The following is a 24,850-nucleotide window of genomic DNA, read 5'->3' as shown; positions in this document are numbered from 1 at the left end:
AGTGGACGCAGACCCAAGACATCGCCACCCTGTACCCCACTGCAGCGAAGGATAAAAGAATTTAACTTAAAGTAAAAAAAAATAGCAAGCTTCTAGAAAGTATAATTCGTAGCATATTATATTAATACACAGTAATTTACACAAATTAAACAAGCTCTTCGGATTGCCGGCACAAGATTAACAAAGATAAGGGAAGACCATCAACAGATTGGAGAAAGAGCTCTTCAAACTCTTTTACATTTGGGGAGCAAGCTCCAGAAAGGTTTCGGCAGCTGCAAAAACCACCGGGTTTGTCGACTTTTTTGTTCTTTCAAATTTCTTCCACCAACCAACCGACCGGCAACGATGTCCTCCGACTGCTGTCACTCACGTGGCTGCCCGGGTGCCGCCCGCGCCCTCTCGCCGAAGATGAAATGCCACCGTGGACAGGATTTCGCGGCGCTGAGAGACGCGGCGCTCGCTCATTGCGGTCCCTTTGAGGATCCCTGCTTCCCGGCAGGACCCACGTCCCTGGGGTACGATAAGCTGGGGCCCTGCAGCAGGTTCAGCGAAGGCATCGTCTGGATGAGGCCATGGGTAAATATGTTTTATTTGTATAATATATGGTGCAATGTTGTTGTTGTTGTTAAGATGGGGTTTGTCGTAATTTACAGATTTGAATATTTACTTAATGTTTTCGGCATAATAAACTTTTTTTATTTTACCAGGTAAGGCCCACCGGGATATCTAGTTATTTTTCAGAAGCGATCTGGCCATCACAAATAATAACTCAACGAAGTGGCTTAATATCGCATGGAAATGTCTGGCAGCCAAATACTCTTAAAAGCGTGACGTCGATTCTAAATGTGGAGGGGAAAACCGGAGGACCCGGAGAAAAATCCACACAACCACGGGGAGAGATACATGCAAACTCAAATATACAGCAAGCGTCGGGGTTGGGATCGGACCCACGACTTCCTGTACACCAGGCGAGGTAGTTAACATCTCGCCACTGGACTTGCAATCCAGAGGTCGCTGGTTCTGTTATCTCGGCAATAAAAATGGGTCCCCCCGCAGTTAGTCGATCGGCAGGTCACATGCGGAGAGGTAAAGTATGGGTAACTCCCACCTCTTCCAACATGTCTGGACAGCGTGGAAGAGTAGGCCAAATACCGTCTAGAGCGTCCTCGAGTCGGAGGCTCCTTTCCACCAGCTGTGGGTGTGAGCAAGCAGGCACCTCACTTGGATTCCTGGTCACGGCTAACACCGGTGTTGGGGGATATCTGAGCCGGTCCTCCTGGTTCACTGATTTCCTCCCAGAGCCAACACCCGCACCACCCTCCTCCCCATCAAATACTGTAACTGCTATCGGCCAACCATCCAAGGTGGTGAAAATACTCAATTGGAATTTCCACATCGCAGCAACATCGCCCCGCTACTGCAACACAATTACTCGGTAGGATCCTCCAAATAAAAAGCAAAGAGAATGAGCGAGGGCCTTCCTGGGTAAACGAGACAGCGGAGTAATAATAACGGCGGGTGTAAACATCCCGTGTGTGTTCATGTCGTGTTGATCTCATTCCCTTTTAAATACACCCAAACAACTGCATTTAGCATCTAATTGGCTCCTAACGACCACGGAGCGTTGTGTGATGGACGCTTCACCCCCCCCCCCCCCCCCACTTAGAGAAGTAAATTCTGCATCAGTCGCCACCCGATTCATCTGCGGCACGCAAAACGACGCGCAGAGCGTTGGCGACGAGCCGGCAACACAACTCCGTCGTGTTCTAGCGATGTCACGATAATCTAAACATGCCTTTAGATTATACCCTTTGGTTCTTTCGGTAAAGTCACGTAGTTAGTCATTTTATTTCTAACTACGCGACTTTACCGAAAGAACCAAAGAGTATGGATTCCTGCAGTCACGAAAGCTTCAAATCAAGATGCCTTTAGATTATTTTGAGAATTTTTCTGGTCTAAGTTACACGTGATAAGGACACTTCGTTGAGCTGTCATTTGAGGCTAGGTCGCTTCTGAAAAAGAAGCTACATGAGCTCTGTGGGCTTTTCCTGGTAAGATTAAAAAAAAGTTTAGTTTTAGTCGTATTTGAATCGATTTGTTTAACTTTCCTATACATATTCTTTGGTTCTTTCGGTAAAGTCACGTAGAAAAAAAAGGAACTTTTTAAATTATTTTTTTCACCTACGTGACTTTACCGAAATAACCAAAGAGTATGGATCCTTGCAGTCACGAAAACTTCAAATCTAGAATTTCCAATACCTTTCACTCTTATCGTGTTTTTGTATTGTTTGATGTTGTAACGTTCTGACCTCGTGCCCCTACTGGACATCTGTGAAAAAAAAGCTTTATAGCTCATCGGATTTATTCTGCAGTATAAATAACTATTCTGATTCTGAGTCTGGCGACCCAGGCCGCCATTGAAAACGAGACTGCGTCCTGATCTCTTGAGTTCTCCCCTGGTGCGACAAACACGTCCACAACACGTGCACAACAACAAAATTGCCAGGTTACATTTAGACCAATGGTTCTTAACCTGGGGTGCACGCACCCCCTGGGGGTGCGAGATGCCCTTCCTGGGGGGTGCGAGACATCGCAATTATTTTTTTTAAGGTAAACCGAAAACACAAAACACATTCCTGCGGAGGGAGCTGGTAGGAACGTTGGGTTGCTCGGTCAATGGCCAGGGTCAACGGCGGCGTGGTATATTCCGCAAATATGCCCGACTGTGAGGGCGGGCACAAGCCGGCGTGAGTAGGTTAAACGTTGAGTTTTATAAGGGCACCACGGGGTGACCAGCCCCTCCCCACCCAGCCCCACCCTCCCACCCCCCACCCAGCCCCACCCTCCCCACCCAGCCCCACCCTCCCCTCCCCACCCAGCCCCACCCTCCCCTCCCCACCCAGCCCCTCCCTCCCCACCCCACGACGGAAGGACACAATAATCCCCTGTGGGCTGGTGGAACCAGTGGGTTCCTACCAGTATTAATTAAGCACGGCCACGTAAGTATAACTACTTTGTTCCATCAAACCACGTTCTATTTATGAACACGATACATTAGTTTAACGATTGAGAACCAAAGGGGGTACAAGGCTGCAGTGAATCTTTAAAAACACTGGCTTAGACACTCGTGCATTTGGCTTAGAATATTTTGAAATAAAAACCCAAATGCAGCAAGACCCTCCTGGGGAAAGGTCCTTGAACTCGGTGTGGGTTTTTGCTAGATACATCGGTAATTAGTGTTATGAATGATCACCTACCGATACCAGTCTGATGAACCGAAATTGCACTCAGGCGCGCTTGTTGAAATCACGTTGTGTTCGTCTCTGTGTTCAAAACAGGCGTACACACACATGCACCCGATAGCAGTCCCGTTTTAAACATCGCCAGATCATCAATTCTTGAGCGTTTTCTCCCCATTAATCGACGATGTCATTTCGCAGGAGATCACCAGCGACCCCCAGTTCATCGTGCGAGGAGCCAGCAGATTTGACCTGTGCCAAGGAAAGCTCGGTAGGGATGTAAGCATGGGTTTCTGTGCGAGTCTATGTATATATGTATGTATGCATGGTGAACTTCTTTCGCACCGTACGTAGCCAACCGTGCTCACCGGAGGTGCGTGGGAAAGACAACAAACTTAACACAAAAAGCAGTTCTAAAGAAATGTGTTTACGATCTAGACGATGATTTAAAAGCGCACAGCTACAGCGACTTCCTAATATAGGAAGAGCTTTCCAGACGGCCGCGGAAGCGCATCTGAAAGCGCTGCGTGATGCGGTGACCGCCTTTTTGTTCGGCGTCCAACCAAAAGCCGCCGCTGTCGCTGCCGCGAGTGTGAGCGGAGTCCGCGTGATTGATGGTTTATCGCTCCTCGACGAGATCGGTCAGGTGATTGTCGTGGTTCATTTGTGGGTGCACCTGGGGCCGAGCTGGACCAGGTGGTGAGAAGGAACCCAAGAGGCCGTGATGAGTCTCATTTGCAAGCGTGATCCCCAGGGCAACAGTCTTGTCAGTAGGGGGGGTGATGATTTCCACCGAGTATTTGTAAAGGTGCAGTATTTGACGTTTTGAGTTTGGCTCCACGCGGTCCGCGGTGCTGCCCTCTCACGCCAACGCCTTTGGCTGCACCAACGCACCCCTCCAAAAAGGCGCAGCCCTTGAGCTGCTTCAACTCTCACGGGCCCACTGCCGGCAGAAGGGACTCCCACGAGAGGGAGCTCGAGAGGGCATTTTCATGCGGTCCTCTCTTCCACGTTGACCGGATAAGTTGGAGGTGGGAAACGCCCGCATTTTAGCCCCCCCCTGCTCCCACACGCGGTTTGCCGATCGACGAACTGCTGGACAGGGGCGGGCGGTTTTGAGGGATGGTTGAGAAACGTTGACCGTCTTTTCAACGCGCCGCGCCGCGACTTGGAGTCGAACCTCTGTGTTGGAAGTCGCTTTGCACTGACCACTGCATGCACCACTGTGGCAGCCACGACATCTCCCGCACCTCCGATGAGCTCGGTTGGCTCCGTACGGCGCGATGGAAAGAAGTGCAACTAACTTTCGATTTAAAGCTTTTGTGACTGCACGGATTCTTCTTCTTGGTTCTTTCGGTAAAGTCACGTAGAAGGGAAATAATAAAATAATAAAAATAAAACATAATAAAATACTATTCTCACGACGTTTCGGCTGCTTGCGTTGTGGCCGAAACGTCGTGAGAATTGTATTTTATTATGTTTTATTTTTATTATTTTATTATTTCCCTTCTACGTGACTTTACCGAAAGAACCAAGAAGAAGTGAAACTAACGTGAACGTTTCAACGCACAGCAGTACAAACACAACGTCGTTGAATTCGAGGTCTGGCGTGACTATCACTGCGGACACGTGTAGTGTTATACATTCAATCAAATTATCGCTCAGGTTTCTTTCTTCCTCGTGGAATATTCTACAGTGACCCTCGTGTGTTGTGACGTTGTTTCAAACATCGTCTCTACCGGGCTGACGATGGTGATGAGAACTCAGCCCTCCCTGCTGCGAAAAAAACACAAACACGTGGTGGATGGAACAGTGCCGGATTAAGTTAGTGCGGGGCCTGTTTAATATGTTATAAAGGGGCCCTGAATAAAAAAAAAACACAAATATTAAAACACAATTTTTTTACTTGCACATTAAAGTAATTGTATTTTTTCATTTGCTATACAGCCAGATAATACGACAAATCGCTTAACTTAAACACCCAGTCGTTCATAAAAGTTGAAGGCAGTATAGTACTATAGTAATAGAGCAAGTGCAGAATCACTGAAACGGGATTGATAGCTTGAAAGCATTTAGCGCGGGGCCCTTGAAAGTTGCGGGGCCCGTAGCTACTACATATGTAGCTACTTTTGCGACTACGATAATCCGGCACTGCGGTAGACCTCCTGGTAAACGTCTTGAGACTCAGGAAGACTGCCGTCCTCGGTAAACACGCCTCATAGGAATGACGATGCAGAGTGTAAACATCCCGTATGTATTCATGTCGCGTTTATCTCACTCGTTTAAATATACCTAACAACTGCAATTAGCATCTAATTGGCTCCGATCGGTCATCGAGCGCGTGTGATGGACGCGACACCTCCGCTTACAGAAGTCAAATCTGCGTCCATTTCCACCCAATTCATCTGCCCGCCAATCAATCACCCGGGGGGTTACGGTGGAGATATGTTAAATACCTCGCCTGGTATGCAGGAGGTCGTGGGTTCGATCCCGACCTTGACACCATTTATATTTGGAGTTTGCGTGTCTCTACCCATGGTTGCGTGGATTTTTCTCCGGGTCCTCCCAGTTTTCCCTCCCACGTTTAGAAACCACGTGCGTTTAGGGTATTTGGCTGCAATAAATTTCCAAGCGATGATAAGCCCCTCCGTTGAGCTTCCACTTGTGGCCAAGTCGCTTCTGCAAACAAAGAGCTGTACAGCTCAGTGGGCCTTCCCTGGTAAAATAAAAAAAAACAGTTTTGTAAAAAAAATTTTGCGATTTGCTCAATCTGGTAATGATGACATAATTGATGATGATCACGATGACATAATTGATGATGATCACGATGACGAGAACTGTATGCCCCGTTTCTCACCTCCTCGTGGCAGGAGACTGCTGGTTCCTGGCAGCCATCTCGTCGCTGACCCTCAACGAGAGGCTCCTGGGCCGCGTGGTGCCAATGCAGCAGGGATTCGGCACGTGCCACTCCTACGCCGGGATCTTCCATTTCCGAGTACTCGCCCACCTCACTTTAGAACTCATTCCTCTAAGAAACTGCTCTTTGCGTTTCGTTCGTTGTCCTTCACCTTCCCCCCCCCTTAACCTACGATTAGCGCGGTTGGCTACGTACGGTGGTGCAAAAGAAGTTGAACATATCTTCTTGGTTCTTTCAGTAAAGTCACGTAGAAGGAAAGTAATAAAATAATAAAAATAAAACATAATAAAATAATTCTCACGACGTTTCGGCCACAACGCAAGCAGCCGAACAGGTCTGTCAAGTAGACAGAGTCTGACAGACCTGTTCTGCACCTGAAGACGGCTGCGTGCGTTGTGGCCGAAACGTCGTGAGAATTATTTTATTATGCTTTCTTTTTATTATTTTATTATTTTCCTTCTACGTGACTTTACCGAAAGAACCAAGAAGATGAATCCCTTCAGTCACGAAAGCTTTAAATCGAAGTTTAACATACATACGGGTCAACTCCGTGCTCCTCAAAAAGTAACCCCCTCCCCACCAAAATAGCAGAGCAGGGATCAGAAAGACGGCTGAGCCACCACCGCTGAGATCCTGGGGGCCAGTTCCAGGCAGCTTTGCCTCTGATTAAAACGGGTTTTCAAGTATTTTTTTAAATCCTTTATATTAAGTTCACTTGCTTGCTTGCTTGCGTGCTTACGACCGTGCAAATCTTTTGGTCGTTTTTTAACCCACTTCCCGTGATCCAATGGAGCTGATATTTTGCACACAGACTCGTTGTGCGTGACAATTTATTTTCGTGAAATTTTTTTTCCAAAATGTTACACTTTTTAGGAAAAAATAAATTATATTTAATTACCAATTGCTTAATGGTGGCAGGCAATCATCTGACCCATAGGTGGCAGCCATCTCAAGCCAGAGGACGAAAGGACTCTAGCCGCCACGCATATAAAGGATTTATAGTGAAAAACTTTGTTTTTACGGCTAAATTTTTTTTTTCCTACGGCTGATGTTGATGGAGAACAACAGCAGTTTAACATTGGGTTGGTTCATGAGCCAGATGATTGCGTCAGGGGTAGTGGAGTGCCGTGTCGCGACCGCGATGATGCCTCCTCCTCTTCCTTCGTGATTGTGAATCGGGACACCGAATCTCCGTTACAAGTCGCGTGGTTCTGTTCTGGGTGGTGACCGCAGTTTCCGCACATCATTATTGTCATTAATTATATTATCAATCATCATAATTCATCATTATCAATCAATCATCAATAATGACTCATCATCAATGATCATCACTCATAATTATCACTCATCATCATCATCATCAATTATCCATCATCAAGTATTCTCATAATCTGCTGATGCTGCTATGGTTCGTACAATGGATCATGAGGTTCAGGGGTTGTGGTTCAATAAGCTTCACGGTCGGAAATCGCAGCCCAGGGGAATCTGCGTGGATGGGTCCTTCACGAGGAGGCTGTTGTTGTTGTTGTTGTTTTTTTGCAAGTTGATTGCCTCAGCCGATTTGTCAACGACTGCACGAAACCCAAACACAGATTCAACATTTGAGAGCACTCAAAGCACCACGCACAGAGCTCATTGCGCATGCTGTTTGTAGATATTGATATATACATGAATACATTAACGTTTGCTTTAATAATTTAGTGTGTCTTCTTGGTTCTTTCGGTAAAGTCACGTAGAAGGGAAGTAATAAAATAATAAAAATAAAACATAATAAAATAATTCTTACGACGTTTCGGCCACAACGCAAGCAGCCGTCCTCAGGTGAAAACCAGGTCTGTCGGGGAGATAGCGTCTGAATGTCGAAATTTAATTTAGTTTGTATAATACAAATTCAAAGAAGCATAAATAGAACCATCAGGGTGGTTGTTCGGATGTCGGGTACTGGTGACATCATCCGACCGGCGATAAATTGTAAAAATTCCGAATTTGGAATTCCTCGCTTGTCTCTACAATTAGCATTGTCAACCACTTCGTAAAGTCACTGGTGGACATTCGCAATGGCTAATATATTTTTTTGTGCACGACTGCAAACGCGTTCAACTATCGCGTGGCTATTGCTCGTTTGCCCGCGGAATCCTTCCCAGAGCGAGTTGCGACATTCGAAGCGTCGTCTCAACCCAGAGCTGTCCCGCTGAGCGGTGGCGGTAGCTAGGCTGCAGCACGTGGCTGCCTGCAATCCTGCGCGCTGTATGGACAGCGAGGTTGGTGGATCACGCACGGATGTTGTAACTGCTCCCTTCCCGTGGGCGTCAAGAAGGAGCCGTACCATGGCTGGCCAGGAGATGGCGGTACAGCAAAGTGTGGACTAATCTCCATCTGGCCCATCTGTATGGGATACAGTGCTGCCTCCTCATAGGCCTGGGCTGGTCTATGCTCCTTATTAAACGGCCGATAACACCTTAATATGATTATTTAGATTATTTGGCTGATATACAGTTCAACATGATAAGCCACTTCGTTGAGCTATCATTTGTGGTCAGGTTGCCTCTGAAAAAGATAATAGCTCAGTGGGCTTTGCCTGGTAAGATTAGACAATTGTTTAGTTTTAGTCGTATTTGAATCTATTTGTTTACCTTTCCTATACCTTTCACTTTCATCGTGTTTTTTGTATTGTTTGTTGTTGTAACGTCTGACTCCGGTGCCCCCACTGAACATCTATGACAAATAGCTTGATAGCTCATTTGATTCCTCCAGTATATATAAATATTCTGATATATAGAGGACCGCAGAGCTTGGTGGTGGGGACTTTGGCACCGGCTCACCGCGTGGCTGCTGCCTTCCCCTTCGTCTGCGGTTCCTCCTGCTGCTGCTGCTGGCGCCCCCGAGTGGTCCTCTCGCTGTCTCTCTCTACGAGAGAGCGAGGAGCGAGCGCTGCGCGGCGACGCGTTCCAAGTTCACAGCAACATCGTCGTCATTGTCGTCGTTGTCGCCGTTGCAGTTCTGGCGGTACGGCGAGTGGGTGGACGTGGTGGTGGACGACAGGCTGCCCACGCTCAAGGGGAAGCTGGCGTTTGTGAGGTCGTGCGAGAGCAACGAGTTCTGGGGAGCCCTGCTGGAAAAAGCTTATGCCAAGTAAGTCACGCCAGCCTGGCTCGAGAGCCGTTGGGGACAGGTAGCACCTCGTTTCTACTGCGCGCAGCTGAGCCGAGCCGAGCCGAGGCGGCCCCGGTCGTTTTTCCACCGCGCAGCGCGAGCCGTGCCACCGGTGTCGCGCGTGACGAAGGAGTTCGCGACGCGTGCGGATGACGCGGGGACGCTGCGTTTGAGCTGTGCAATGGATGCATCGTGAGCCCCGGCCCCAGGGCCCTGCGTGACCCCGAGATAGGGTCAGATGTTTTGTGAGACCACCGCAGCACGGCTTGATGCTGGAGCTTCACAGAATATGGCCGGCGAGAAAGCCACCCTGTGTGGTGAGGGCCCTGCACTGTGATAAAGTCCAACACAAATCCGGCACCAGATATCGGTTCGATTCAATTCCTGGCACTCGTAAACATTCCTTAATGTGACAATTCACACAAAAGAAAACTCCCGGACTGTCGAAAGCTAAACTGTCGGACCGGTGACGGTGGTGACCAATTGTGACGGAGGTGACGACGGTGACCGATGCGGCGGCGGTGACCTTTGCCGCGTGCGATCCCCGGGGGGGCAGGGTGTGCGGCTCGTACGAGGCGCTGAGGTCGGGCCGCTTCACCGAGGCGCTGGTGGACTTCACGGGAGGCGTCAAGGAGCATTACCTCCTGGGCGAGGCGCCGCCGCCCCACCTGTGGCTCTTCCTGAAGCGGGCGGAGAACGCCGGCTCCCTCATGGGGGCGGCCACCCACCCTCGCCCACACCCCGGGAAGCGTGGGGACGCAAGCTTCCTGGGCCCTCACTACGCCTGGCGCCACGGGGACGATTGCTCCGGGCCGAGCCCTCGGTACGGCTGGGGCCGCGACTTCGGCGGCCTACGGCCCAGCGCCTCCTTCTCCTCCTCCTCGTCGTTGTCGTGCTCCGGCGTGGGCGAGCGTATGCCGCGCACGCGGCCGGAGCAGAAGACCCGCGACGGGCTGGTGCTGGGCCACGCGTACTCCATCACCGGCGTGGAGAGGGTGCGTGTCACCGGCCCCCGCTCGGCACGCCGCTTGCTTGCTCGCTCTAACGCTCGCACGCTCACCTTACTCACTCGTTTTTGCGCTCGCTAACTCAATTACTCACTCATTCGCCTGCTCACTCACTCACTTACTCGTTCACTCACTCGCTCACTCATTAACTCACCCACTCACTCACTCGCCCGCTCATTCAATCACTCACTTTTAATGTCTTGGGAAGACTGACAGATTTCTGAGGTCATTGGCGTCAAACCTAAAAAAATAGGCCAATCCGGGGAAAAACAGCTCAGATTTCAAATGTATTTTTGTAAACAGGCGTGAACTCAAGAGAACAGGTTAGAGTCGCATTTTAAAAAGTAGCCTGGGGTATAAGTCTGCCAGAAGGCGGCGATGATTTCTGCTGGGCATGAGATCCCGACTGAGTAATCCATTGCGGTGTCATTTTCGAATGTGGAAAATTTGGGCCCTGACGGTGGGCACATGATGGCACTACCCTTGCGCACGACGTCACGGGGGCTCTTTAACGTCCGCCGTGAAGCAGACGGCGTGCAGCGTTTCTCCGGGTTTTACACCGCCGCGGTGTTAACCAGGGCGGCCGCCGCATTCGAACCGCGAACCTCAACGTGCGGCGAACGCGCCCACGCCTGCCGGGCCGCGTCGCCGCCCGCCCAGGTGGCAGCAAGCGAGGGACGCCAACTCTGCCGCGTGCTTTAAGACGAGGCGTCGATGTACGTTTGTCGTCCACCAGGTGAAGGTGGACGGCGAGGTGGTGGAACTGGTGAGGTTGAGGAACCCGTGGGGCAAGGTGGAGTGGAACGGCACTTGGAGCGACAGGCATGGACCCACGGACAAAATATTTCGCTCGCGTTTTCCTCGGGCAGAAAATTTACCAGCTCCAAATAACCAATACCAATACCCCCGACATTCGCCACTAAGTGACGGTGATGTCACCGCAGTGCTTGTGCCAGGCTAGGTGCACTTTGAGGCCACGTGAAGTGTTGAAGGATCGCTGACAGGAGGTCACGGGACAGACCCAGATGCCGTGGGTTGGCCGACTGAGATGACTGGCAGCTGCACACACAATTTAAAAACGCACATACAATATAACACACACAGACGCACAATAACAGGCACACACACACAGTCGCCACCGGTATTGGGTCAGCTGCATACGGTGCACTTTTTTTTGCCAGTATCAAAGATAAGAATAAGAAAGAAGTTTGACGTACGTTCATCTGCCATACGCCCCCGATGATGAACTATTTACCTGCAAGTCACTCCTTGACTGGGATCGCAGCAGCAGCAGCAGCAGCAGCAGTAACATCGCCCCCCCCCCACCCCCGTCTGTGAAAACCAGGCAGGACCCTCCTGATAATGAGTCTTGAGACTCGGCGAGGCTTATCTGCATTGACAAGCGTAGTCATAATATTATGCCACTGCTGCAGTGATTGAATATAACCTGCCAAATAACTAAGTTAAAAAAACAATGTGTAATTAAAAAAAAGCACTGATGTTGCTCTTTAATGTCTGAATTAGGTGTCAAGTGATGGGGTAGGAAGGGTTATTTGACCATACTTCACCACGCTGGTCAGTGTGTGGGCTGCTCAGTGTGTGGGTTCGTTACTGGAGTCCTATTCAAACATAATCTCTTACTATTAATTCTAATTGTATGATTATCATTTTGTCTGTTTGCAAATACCTTGTTTTTGTAGTTTTGATATTTTATATTTTTCTTCTGCTCCCGGCTTGTTAAAGCCAAGGTCTCATTTTGGTCTCTATAGGCTCTCGCCTAGTTACGAATGAAGGCCCTGAACGCAAGTCAGTTCGTTCAGGAGATCAATAATGGCTGTGATCATTCAGTCGGATCTTAAGAAGCCTCGGTTTATCAGAGGGGGCACGCTCACAGAATGATCGCCGGGCTGCCAAAAACGTGAAATCTCTAGGCATACCCTTAGGCTTCAGCGACGCACTCGTAAGATGATGGGTTTGCTCGTCGACGAGACCGCGAGAGACGGTGCCGGCTTGAGGAGGCCTTCATCCGGCAGTGGATAGATCGTGGCCGATGATACTCAGTGAGAGACGCATCTCATGTGTACGGCAACGTCTTGATACTCATGTCCGACACAGAAGGGAGACGCCTCTCATGTGTACGGCAACGTCTTCTCCTACACAGCTCACCGGTGTGGAAATGTGTTGACTGCGACGCCAAGAGGAAGCTGCAGGTGAAATTGGAAGACGGCGAATTTTGGTGAGACATTTCCCCCCCCCCCCCCCATACAAAGAACCCCTGTGTAGCCTTAACAGACTGCAGGGACAAGTGCTGTGAACGAGCACCTTTGAAGGCCGGCATGGCACACGAGGGGGTGGGTGGCCAGCACTACGCTCGGACGCCTTTGTCTCCCCAGTGGTGATGTTTACGCATCACAGCAGGGACGGAGTTCAGCTGAGTCCGCCTAGGGATAGTCCAGGAACGGTTCAAATAAATCGTCACTGGTGATGGCCGTGAGCGAGAATATAATTCATGTCGCCGGGTTCCTAGCTCAGCGTGCTATCCGCTGCACCACCGCTCCCCACCTACACACAAAAGCCGACACACCAACACGCCTACTGTGTGCGTAATGTGCACACACACACACACACCCACGTGGGTGTATTTATGTTAGCGAGTGGCACCTATGAAGACCGGCACAGCACACGTGGGGGTGGGTTTCCACTTACTGGGGTCTCAGATCCTCCACCGGCTTCCGTGGTGTAACGGGCTCAGCACACGGTGGACTTGCCGCTGGCTCGATCTCCTGTCGCGGCGGTTGCAAAACAACGTGGGCAAGATTATTAAACCCCCCCCCCCACCCCTCCCGGCTTCTGTGCACCCCGCAGTATGCATGGGTCACTCCACAATTAGTCGATCGGCGGCAGGTCGCGTGTGGTGGTTGGGCAAAGTGTGGTGGCGACTCTGACCTTTCAGCAGTCGTCCGGTGCAGCCGGCGTGGAAGTGTAGGCAACAAAAACAAAAACAACAACAACCCGTCTCGAGATTCTTCTCGTGGCGGGAGATTTCCCAGCAGCGGATGGCACTGAGTGAGCAATTGAAGGGCCGCGCCTTTACCCTTCCCAAAGGATGTCCATGGAGGACTTCAGGAGGCACTTCAAGAGGCTGGACGTGTGCCACCTGACGCCGGACGATGTGCAGAACGGCCCTCGCAAGACCTGGACCGTCACGATGTACCAGGGCAGCTGGCAGGCCGGCCACTCTGCCGGGGGCACCTGCAAAGGTGGGTCCACGGGGGCCCACCACTCACACAGGCCCTGTGCGTACCCGTGTGTTTCTGTACCCGTGTATGTGTCTGTACCTGTGTGTGTGTGTCTGTACCTGTGTGTGTCTGTACCCGTGTGTGTCTGTACCTGTGTGTGTGTCTGTACCTGTGTGTGTGTCTGTACCTGTGTGTGGGGAGCGGTAGTGTAGCGGTTAGTGCTAGGCTGCGCTGCAAACCTGGCGACCCGGGTTCGATTCCCGCTCACGGAAAACACCCGTGATGATTTTTTGAACCGGTCTTGGGCCTCCCATTCGGTCGACTCAGCCTCAAATGAGTACCTGGGTGCGGTGTGTAAACATCGTCGCCAGGATGACAAAGGCGGTCGGGCATTGCGGACACACCTCGAGTATGAAAGACAGGAGGCTGCCTCCACTCTGAAGCGACAATGTATAACCCCCCCCTCCCCCCGTAAGCACACAGCTGGATGTCAGCTGTGTGACCATACTTCACCATGCTGGTCAGTGCGGGTTGGTGATGGGGGGGGGGATGGTGTAGCAGTGGGGGGGGGGGGAACCTTGGATACATTTCCCATCAAATGTGACCGGCCGGCTTTCTTTCCCCGTGTCTATCCCCCCCTCTCTTTCTCGCCCCCGTCTCCATCGCAGAGACGTTCTGGAAGAACCCGCAGTACCTGCTGGATCTTCACGAGGCGGACGCGGAGCAGGAGGAGGGTGATGGCTTGTGCGGTTGCGGTTGCGGTTGTGGCGACGGCGAGTCTGCGCTCTGCAGCCTCATCGTGTCGCTCATGCAGAAGCCGCGCGACGCTCAGCGCAACCGCGCGCCCTGGTTCTCCATCGGCTTCGCCATCTACAAGGTTGTTACACAACTGGAACCTCATTTGCCAGACAGACCTGCTCTCCACCTGAGGACGGCTGCTTGCGTTGTGGCCGAAACGTCGTGAGAATTATTTTATAATGTTTTATTTTTATTATTTTATTATTTCCATTCTACGTGACTTTACCGAAAGAACCAAGAAGATGAATCCCTGCAGTCACGAAAGCTTTAAATCGAAATACAAGGTTGTTGTTGGTTTTGTGTTCTTCAAATCGCGCGCTCGTTAGCCCACGGCCAAGCCTCGCTCCCCTCGAGTCTCGTGGGGCGTTCGTCTGCCCGTGGGGAGCGGCGATTCTCCTCCGGGTGCTGTAGTTTGCAGGCGACACGAGCGGCCGGTTACTTAAGAGTGCAAAAGGAAGGTGGATGTGGTGGTTTTACCCATTAGAAAACGCGTTTTAACCGCTTACCTGAAATTTGATACTTAAAAAACATCAAACACGAATGATGTTTTGGAAATGTATAATTTTTTTGTTTAATATATAATAAAAATCTGGCGGTTCACCAGCATTGGCTGAAGGGAGCCCGACTTTGCTGATGAGACACTGAATGTTGAAACCGAAGATGCACTGCCCAGGACTCCGTGTGGCCAATGGGTTGTCTAACAATTACTTTTGACTATTTATGGTGGAGGAACGAATGACGGGAGAGGGGCGGATTGTCTGCAAATTGACTCTGTTGATGTTGTTATTGATGATGATGATGTTGTTGTGCCGCAGGTTCCCGCCGCGGTACGTTGGTAACGCGGAGCTCGCACACACACACACACGCACATCAGCACACACACACACGCACACACACACACGCACGCACACACGCACACGCACGCACACACTCACACACACGCACACATACACGCACGCACACACACATGCACACACACACACTCGCACGCGCACACACACACATGCACATCAGCACACACTCACACGCGCGCACACACTCACACGCGCGCACACACACACATGGCAGCTTGGGTCGACGGGCAGAAGGGGCGACTCTGGCCACACGCCGCTCACCCCCCTCTCGCATAACGAGGCTCCGATACGGCGCACGGCTCCACGTCCGCAGGAAGGCGTTCGCCCAGGCTGCAGGGAATCCACGACCTTCATCTTCGCAAACACCCACCGCTGCACGCGAGCTCCAATTTATAGCCGCGAGAAAGTCGTCCTCGTTGTTGGATGAAGGCCTCCCCCCCAAACTGTGTCCGTCATACGTGCGGGCGGGGGGTCGTTTGACCATACTTCGCCACGCCGGTCGGTGCCGCCGTGTCCCAGGCGTGCGGGCGGCGGCTGTCCCGGGAGGAGCTGCGTGCCGCTGTGCCCGTGGCGCTGCTGGAGCGCTTCGAGGCGCTGCGCGAGGTCAGCCAGCGGCTGCTGCTGCCCGCGGGCCGCTACGTCGTCATCCCCTGCTCGCTGCAGCCGGGCGAGGCGGCCGACTTCCTGCTGCGCGTCTTCTGCTGCAGCTGCGACAGCAGCGAGTACGACGCCACGCGGTCGCTTCTCGTTCCTCTTCTTCCGCTGCCCCCCCCCATCCCCCCATGCCCCCATCCCCCCATCCCCCCATGCCCCCATCTCCCCGTGCCCCCATCTCCCCGTGCCCCCATCTCCCCGTGCCCCCATCTCCCCATGCCCCCATCTCCCCATGCCCCCATCTCCCCATGCCCCCCATCCCCCCATGCCCCCATCCCCCCATGCCCCCATCTCCCCATCCCCCCATGCTGCCCTTCCCATGCCCCCATCCCCCCATGCCCCCATCCCCCCATCCCCCCATGCTGCCCTTCCCATGCCCCCCATCCCCCATGCCCCCATCCCCCCATGCCCCCATCTCCCCATGCCCCCATCTCCCCATGCCCCCATCTCCCCATGCTGCCCTCCCCATGCCCCCATCCCCCCATGCCCCCATCTCCCCATGCCCCCATCTCCCCATGCCCCCATCTCCCCATGCCCCCATCTCCCCATGCTGCCCTCCCCATGCCCCCATCCCCCCATGCTGCCCTTCCCATGCCCCCCATCCCCCCATCCCCCCATGCCCCCATCTCCCCATGCCCCCATCTCCCCATGCTGTCCTTCCCATGCCCCCCATCCCCCCATCCCCCTATGCCCCCATGCCCCCATCTCCCCATGCCCCCATCTCCCCATGCTGCCCTCCCCATGCCCCCATCCCCCCATCCCCCCATGCTGCCCTTCCCATCCCCCCATGCCCCCATCTCTCCATGCTGCCCTCCCCATGCCCCCATCCCCCCATGCCCCCATCCCCCCATGCTGCCCTACCCACGCCGCCCCCACTGCCCCCCCCCCCCCCAAGTGTATCCCGGTTGTGCTCTCGGCATCATGTCACGAGACGTAGCAAAGTCAATTTGGAACGCTCGCAGAGCCGAGCGAGACTAATACAGAATGAGCCACGGAAGCAGATATCACAGAGCTACCACCCGGCGCGTCTCGCGGTGTGGTTCTCGCTTTCGAAGTAAATGAATTACGATGGGCGGGAAAAAATGAACAACGCAACGTCGATATTTGTGCCGTTGTTTTATATTCCGCGTGTGACCATAGCGATTTCTTTTTTAGTATTTCTCCGGCGACCCCATGTCAATTGCAGCCAACGCGTGCGTTGCTTTTCAGGTTAACCGATGAGCTGCAAGAATGCGGAGCCCCGCACGAGGTGGGCCACGACCTTTGTAAAACGTGTTCTAATATCCTAATGCAATGTCCCATCCATTTGCACAGTAATACCATAGTGCTTTTGACGTACCTAATTTCATGCCGAGTTGCGGTTAATTATTAACCAAACACTGGCCAATGTGAGTGGGCGAGCATGCTTTAATGGTTTTACTTGTATGAACGTCTTGCATATATGCTTGTGCCGAAGAGAATTTTAAGATGAACATGGTATTTTGATGACGAACTCATATTCATCATCTTACAGTTCAACGGAATCTATTGTTGTACTGTACTGTGCTGTGACGTACATGCTGCCCTGCTTCACCAACTCACAGGGACCACCAGTGACAAAATACGCACAAAAAATATCCTCCATGGACCTGTATTAGGAGGCCCTCATCCAGCAGTGGATTAACGCAAGGGCTGTATACCGTGTACAAGGATAGCGGGCGCCACGGTGGCTATGAGATGTTAACTCCCTCGCGTGGTATGCAGGTGGTCGTCGGTTCTATCCCGACCCCGACGCCTGCTGTATATTTGGAGCTTTCGTGTCTCTCTCTCTGCCCGTGGTCGCGCGGATTTTCTCCCGTGTCCTCCGTTTATTTTCCCCTCCACGTTTAGAGTATGTGGCTGCTTTAGATTCCCACGTGATCAAAGGCACGTCGTTGAGCTATCACTTGTGGCCAGGTAGCAGCTTCTGTAAACAAGAGCTGCATAGCTCAGCGGGCCTTGCCTGATGAAATAAAAAGAGTCTCGTTTAGTTTTTTTTACGCGATCGCTCAACGTAACGTGACCTCCACCACTGCTGCTTTGGGTCCTGGACGACTATGTCCAGTAGTGCTATTGGCCAAACGACTCTGCAGCAGTATACGTACGTAGGAAAACGAATTTCTTTAGAACTGCTGCTTCTTGTGTTAAGTTTGTTGACCTTCCCCGCACGACTCCGATTAGAGCAGTTGGCTACGTACGGTGCGAAAGAAGTTCAACGTACACACGCACGTATAAGTTGGTGACAGTACACTTGTGAACACGTTTTTGACGGATGAAGCTCATCACGATTTTGTGATGGGCTCTTGTTGTTGTGGTTATTGTGGTGGTTGTTGTTGTGGTTGCTGTTGTGGTTGTTGTTGTGGTTGGAATGCAGCCGGTTCTGCAGCATGAGCAGTACGAGGGGCATCTCCTGCGGGCCATGTGGAGCGAGCTGTTCCAGCAGCACGCGAGCCCGGCAAGCCTCGCCACCAACACCACCACCAACACCACCACCAACCCACGGCACAACCCTCACCACCACCCCCACGGCACAACCCTCACCACCACCACTCCCACGGCACAACCCTCACCACCACCACCCCCACGGTACAACCCTCACCACCACCACCACCACCACCCCCACGGCACAACCCTCACCACCACCAACAAACGACACATCCCTCACCACCATCACCAACACACGACACAACCCTCACCACCACCACCACCACCCCCGTCGTCGCAGGAGCCACCTCTCGCTTGGTTCTGCCCGCCAAGTCGCGTGCCGACCGCCCGGATGCATTCACAGGGCTGCTCGCATTCCCGGCCCCGTGCGTTGTGCGTTGTCTAGGACCGCTCGATTGGACCCGCCGAACTACAGGCCGTATTGTACAAGGCCGCTTCGAAATGTAACGTTGCAATCCCATCATCCATCATCGCTCGCACGCTCACACGCACGCAACGGGTTCGTTTTTCATTCCTCATTTTAAAAAGCTTTGTGCGTCGCCTCGCTTCGGTCGCACGTTCGCAAAAGCTGTTAACCGATAATTAAATGGTCGCACCTCCTGCAGACCCCGCCACCGTATCGCAGAGCTTCAGCTCCGGAACCTGTCAAAAAATCATCATCCTCCTGAATGTATCCTTTTATAACCAAGACTGGAGGGAGGGCGAGGGGGCGGGGGCGGCGGATTAAATTATCGTGCAGTAAATGTTAAGCGATCGCAGTCCATGACAGCTGAACAGCGTGTTCTTGGCAAAAAGTTATTCAAGCTTTCGAGTCGAATTCTTCATCAACAGCAACAACATACGCTCTCTAAGGCTATATATATAGAAACTGTTTTTTTTTAAGGGGTTAGCTTCATAAGAAGAGACACTTCTGCAAAATGAATTAATCACCTGCCAAATACGATATTTGTTTCTATTATGAACTCTAAAGCCAGCCCGACCAGCAGCCTGCCAGCATCACACTCCATGATGTAGCCACTGGCACAGAGAATGGATGGGAGTGGACAGCTCTAGAATAAACGTGCGCATGTGGGACACTCGATTGACTTACACACTCACCTCACCCCACACACCCATTCACTCACCCACACACTCACTCACCTACCCAGTCTCGCCCTCACTAACCCATTCACTCGCCCACTCACTCTCACACCTACCCAGTCTCCCACTCACTCTCACACCTACCCAGTCTCCCACTCACTCGCCCACTCACTCTCACACCTACCCAGTATCCCACTCACCCACACACCTACCCAGTCTCCCACTCACTCACACACCTACCCAGTCTCCCACTCACTCACACACCTACCCAGTCTCCCACTCACTCACCCACTCACTCTCACACCTACCCAGTATCCCACTCAACCACACACCTACCCAGTCTCCCACTCACTCTCACACCTACCCAGTATCCCACTCACTCACACACCTACCCAGTCTCCCACTCACTCGCCCACTCACTCTCACACCTACCCAGTCTCCCACTCACTCTCACACCTACCCAGTCCGAGCCACAGCAAATCGCGCGTCATGGTCTATCCACTGCTGGCTATATCACCACATACCAATGAGCTTTCCTGCACCTCTGATTAGCGCGGTTGGCTATGTGCGGTGCGCGACAGAAGTTCAACGTGCATTCGTGCAGCACTGGATAAACATAATGACTGTGGTGGCAGGACGCGACGAGGAGGAGATCGTATTCCCTTGGGTGAATTTCCATCGCGATATAACGTGGATGAACAGTCGCCCCCACCAAACCTTAATCCTTGCTCCTACTTTGTGTGTGTGTGTTTTTTTAGCTTGCGACTGACATCTATCCACGGCAGATGAGGGTTTTTTTTCCTTTTAAGATCTGAAATGAGCTTTTAAAATGATTTGTTATCAACTAAATATGCGGCGTGTTCACAGCCATTGAACGCGCGCGAGCGTGTGAGCGCGCGTGAGCGCGCGTGATAATTGCAAGTGATCGTTTCAGCTCTTTTCAATTAAAAATGCATTACCATGCTCCGCTTTTGTCATCGCCGCGATGCCAGATTAAAGTGGATTATTATGATGTTTTATTTTCACTGAGCTTTCGTACATCCAGAAAAGCGTCTCAAGCAAACTTGCGTCAAGGGAGTTTGAAATCCTCTCGCACAAGTTCACGGAAATCCACGTGAGTACTCAATGTCGTCGCAATGGTGCGGGGGAGTTTCTGAAACACCCCCCCCCCCAGAGCCCCCAGCCACCCCCCCCCCCACTCACCAACTGCCACCAACCCAGTGGCGCTGTAACGCATGCGAGGGGCAGGCAGGGGGTGCCCCCCCCCACTCACCAACTGCCACCAACCCAGTAGCGCTGTAATGAACGTGGGGGCCAGGCAGGGGGTGCCTTGCCCCCCCCCCCCCCCACTCACCAACTGCCACCAACCCAGTGGCGCTGTAACGAATGTGGGGGGCAGGCAGGGGGTGCCTTGCCCCCCCTCCCACCCAGTGGCCAAAGCTACGAGTTGGGGGCCCCCCCTTGACAACCACCATGAGAGATGTTTTCAACAACAGTGCAAAAAGAACAAAACACGTGACGTGACGGTGCGATGAGAAAACAGCGTTGGGGGGGGGGCCCACCTGACCGATTGTCGCGCCCCCCTGAGCTGATAGTCGTCACAAGACCACTGCAGAACCCCCCCCCACCACCCCCACCACCAATCACCTCGGTCCACCCAATATTACAAAACGGGGGTGCAGCAGCAGCCGTTTGGCGATCGGCTTGTCTTGTGCGGTGCAAGGGGAAGGCCCAAACACCCCCGTCGAGCTCGCTTCAGTGGAAACCCTTCGGCCAGCTGGTCACGTGACCCGGCAATTGCAGGGCTGCGGCTTTACTTTTACGCAAATGTCCGTACGCGCGTGTGTTGAACTTCTTTCGCACCGTACTTAGCCAACAGTGCAACATGGGAGATGCGGGGCGGGGGGGAAGGACAACAACAACAATAACAAATAGCGCTGCGTTCCTGGTCGTCCCGTGTACTTGTACCCACCTCCAACACCGCGACATTGTCCAACGCTCGCTCCGTTTTTGCGCTCCGTTTCAGGACCTCTACCGTAGATTCCGCCTCCACAGCAACGCGGCGCCGTCTCTGCAGTCCGTGCACCGGGGCCTCTACAAAGCGGGTACGCGGAGCGAAACATCGCACACAGAGGACAAAGATTCCCCCCGGATAGCCTTCACAGACTGTAGGAGCAAGTGGTGTCAAAAGAATGGTGGCCAAAAAAATGGCGGCCAGCACACACGCGCGGCTACTTGTCTCCCTCGTGGCGATGTTCACAAACCCCCCCCCCTCCGCTACTTTGTGTGCAATGCCGGCCTTCACAGGTGCCACTCGCTAACAGCACTCACCCCGACGGTCTGTTCAAAGGCTATCACGCGGTGGGGTGGGGGTGGGGGACATCTTTGTCTTTGCGCATTTGGCCAGGGCTCCCGGTGTCTGGGGACCTGGAGAGGCACACCCTGCTCAGGTACCTTGGCGGCAAGAGGAGGATCGACTTCGAGGATTTCCTCTGCTGCCTGCTGCACATCGACGCGCTGTCAGGTGCGGCGAGGTCGGCGTTACCGTTAAGAAATGATGCTCTGCAGCGATTTAAATCCGGGGTGTTACAACGGTTTGGCTCGGACATCTAAGGCTGCGTACGTCCGATTATGGGCTGAGTCAGCAAGCACCTTTTGTCGTCGCCGCGCCGTTCGTATCGCGACCGACGTGGGGACCGCGCGCGCCTGTAACGGAGATCTGCGCCACGGAGCAAACATCTCTGCCGCCCCGCAGGACGCGCGTTGGATAGTGGAGCCCAACAGCTCATTGTGGGCCCTTCCCCCGCCGAAATAAAAACAATACAAAAAAATTAAACCGTAAAAACAAAGTTTTTCACTATAAATCCTTTATATGTGTGGCATCGGTTTTATTTTATTATTCATTTCTGTTTTTCTTGAGTAAGAGTTTCATTTTTATCACATTGGTATTTTAAATTAAATATTTTTTTTTTATTTTCCTAAAAGTGGAAAAAATAAATTGTCACGCACAACGAGTCTGTGTGCAAAATATCAGCTCGATTGGATCACGGGAAGTGGGTTAAAAAACGACCGAAAGATTTGCACGGTCGTAAGCGCGCAAGCAAGCAAGCAAGTGAACTTAATATAAAGGATTAAAAAATATGTGTTCGCCCCTATCTCGTCTGGGCGTAAGGTTAAGTTAAAACGTGGATGTCGATACTGAGATGACCGAGGATCGCGATGCTGCTGCTGCTGCTGTGCGTGTGATGCCGCAATTTCGTCTCTTCTTTCAGGAACGGTGAAGGCCATCCTTCAACGGCCGGATATACAACCCGAACAGAAGGAGGTGCCTGGCATTCCCCCCAACCACTTCCCCCCCCCCCCCCACTGAAACATGTAAACTACGTGGGACTTGATGAGATTTCGATTTAAAGCTTTCGTGACTGCAGGGATTCATCTTCTTGGTTCTTTCGGTAAAGTCACATAGAAGGGAAGTAATAAAATAATAAAAATAAGAATTATTGATGAGAATTATTTTATTTTATTGTTTTATTTGTATTATTTTATTACTTCCCTTCTATGTGACTTTACCGAAAGAACCAAGAAGACTTGATGAGATGTTATAGCCAGAATGTTCGACTCGGTGCTTCGCTCAGCTGTGTCATGAAGCAGCTGTGTGTCGTCAGATAAACGAAGAGCGTCCTTTGTGTGTGTCTTCATGCAAAGACAAAGATCCACCCTGTAGCCTTCACAGACTGTTGGGGCAAGTGCTCTTAGCGAGCACCTATGAAGGCTGGCACGGCACACAAGGGGGTGGGTGGCCAGCACCATGTCTGGCCATCTTTGGCTCCAGAATGGCGATGTTTACACACCGCGCCAGGTACTCATTTGAGGCCGAGTTGACCATGGGGAGGCCCAGGACCGGCTCAAATAATCGTCACTGGTGATGGCATTGAGCGGGAATGGAACCCGGGTGGCCGGGTTTGTAGCGCAGCGTGCTAACCGCTACACGACCGCCCAGCTGTACTCACACACATTAACCAAGTGCCCGCAGTTTATAAATTCTTTAGCGTAAACAATAATAATGAGGACAATAATAAAAGGGGATCAGCTCGTGCGTTGGTGCCAAGTGGCTTATCGCAAATCGCAGGATCGTGAGAGATGAGCGATGGCGGCGTTTTAGGGGAGGCCTTCATCCAGCAGTGGATCGATCACGGCGGACGATGACAAAAAACCCGGCATGTACTGCGGGTTGCGCGAGAAATGCTCGGTCATCGCTGTGCCGAAATGCCTTTGTCCTGACAGGACATGCCAACAAGGCCATGCCCGATTTAAGCTGCACCATGCGCAGTGTTCGCTTAAACCTCGTTGTTATAATCCTCACGTCCTTACCCCCTTGGTGACGTGGACTAATGGAAGTGCTTGCATCTATTGATTTATACAATGAGCTCATCTTGATCCCCCCCCCCTCTTCCCCCCCCACCCGCGTGTCTTCCCAGTGGATGAAGAGGATCATGTTCTTTTGAATCCCGCCGCTCGGAGAGGGCACAGCCATTCGCTGTGCGCAAAAGAAAAAAAGAAGTCGAATTTACGCTCATTCCTCTCGCTAGACCGCGAGCCGGCCCATTGGCTCACAGCAGTTTTTTTTTTTTTTTACAAATGCACGGACTACGACGAGCGATCCTGACATCCAAGGTTTCATTTCTCACGCAATATTTTCTGGGTCCCTCCAAATCCCCAACCCCCCATGGGCACAATCCCCCCCTACCCCTCCCCCAGGAGAGGAAAATAGCTCAGTCCCGGACAGCTCCGGCTAAATTTAAGCCCTGCCTTACACGAATAGGCAAGCAAAGAAATCGTGATTATCTTGATCAGTAAATATACTGCGTCGTAATGCCAGGGTTTCTCTCCGCAGCATGGAGAGTGATTTACATTTGAGGTTGTAGTTGCCGGGATCAGATGTAAATGTCGGAATGGGGACGGCGTAATTATTCCGTGAGCGATGCAGGTTTGTAGAACGCGCCTAGGAAACCGGACGGCTTAATTCCTGCATCCATCCAACACCTCAGCGGGGTTGTTTTACCGACCGTATGATCACAGGTCAAGGTGCACACACGTAAAGTATTGCGGTGCCTAATCACTGAACGTTTACGGACAAATTAGAACGCGTCCATGGCGGTACGAAACCTCGATCATTCGTCTGTTTGAAAAGAGACAACAAAACCGATCTACAGAATTATAGTTCCATTGCCCTCTTGACGCTAAGATTGGAGAGAACCAATTTAAAAATTGACAAGTTAGGGGACAACCGACCATCCGAGGAAGCTGGATTGAGAAACAGGTTCTCTACCGTTGAGCACATAAATCCGATGAACCAGATTCAATGAGAGGCAAAGTCGTAAAAAAAAATGCAATTGTAACGTACCTTGTAGAAAAGGTGTTTTCATCGGTAGCATTGTAATCGCAG

The 24,850-nt window shown here is 51.9% G+C and overlaps 1 protein-coding gene across 1 annotated transcript; it reads left to right on the top strand.

The window, feature by feature from the left end:
- Positions 1 to 345: 345 nt before the first annotated feature.
- On the top strand, positions 346 to 23,909 carry LOC144723736 (calpain-9-like). Its single transcript, XM_078602671.1, has 18 exons — positions 346 to 576; positions 3,441 to 3,510; positions 6,110 to 6,234; positions 9,155 to 9,288; positions 9,866 to 10,304; positions 11,053 to 11,138; positions 12,478 to 12,552; positions 13,422 to 13,576; positions 14,224 to 14,432; positions 15,727 to 15,944; positions 17,071 to 17,110; positions 18,254 to 18,334; positions 18,710 to 18,767; positions 19,064 to 19,176; positions 21,431 to 21,509; positions 21,812 to 21,928; positions 22,677 to 22,729; positions 23,883 to 23,909. Exons 1-18 carry the CDS (start codon positions 346 to 348, stop codon positions 23,907 to 23,909), a joined length of 2,310 nt encoding a protein of 769 aa, XP_078458797.1.
- The last annotated feature ends 941 nt before the right edge of the window (positions 23,910 to 24,850 follow it).

This window comes from Lampetra planeri, chromosome 18, assembly GCF_965212315.1.
Source record: "Lampetra planeri chromosome 18, kcLamPlan1.2.h2, whole genome shotgun sequence".
Taxonomy (NCBI): Eukaryota; Metazoa; Chordata; class Hyperoartia; order Petromyzontiformes; family Petromyzontidae; genus Lampetra; species Lampetra planeri.
The sequence above is the reverse complement of the archived record's forward strand: the minus strand, read 5'-3'. Positions and strand labels throughout refer to the sequence as shown.

Bases quoted from the DNA above. Each gene is read 5' to 3' on its own strand.
- LOC144723736 (XM_078602671.1), top strand. From the start codon at position 346: ATGTCCTCCGACTGCTGTCACTCACGTGGCTGCCCGGGTGCCGCCCGC. The intron at 9,289-9,865 runs GTAAGTCACGCC...CCGGGGGGGCAG, and splicing joins CTGGAAAAAGCTTATGCCAA to GGTGTGCGGCTCGTACGAGG. The intron at 15,945-17,070 runs GTCGCTTCTCGT...GTTGCTTTTCAG, and splicing joins AGCGAGTACGACGCCACGCG to GTTAACCGATGAGCTGCAAG.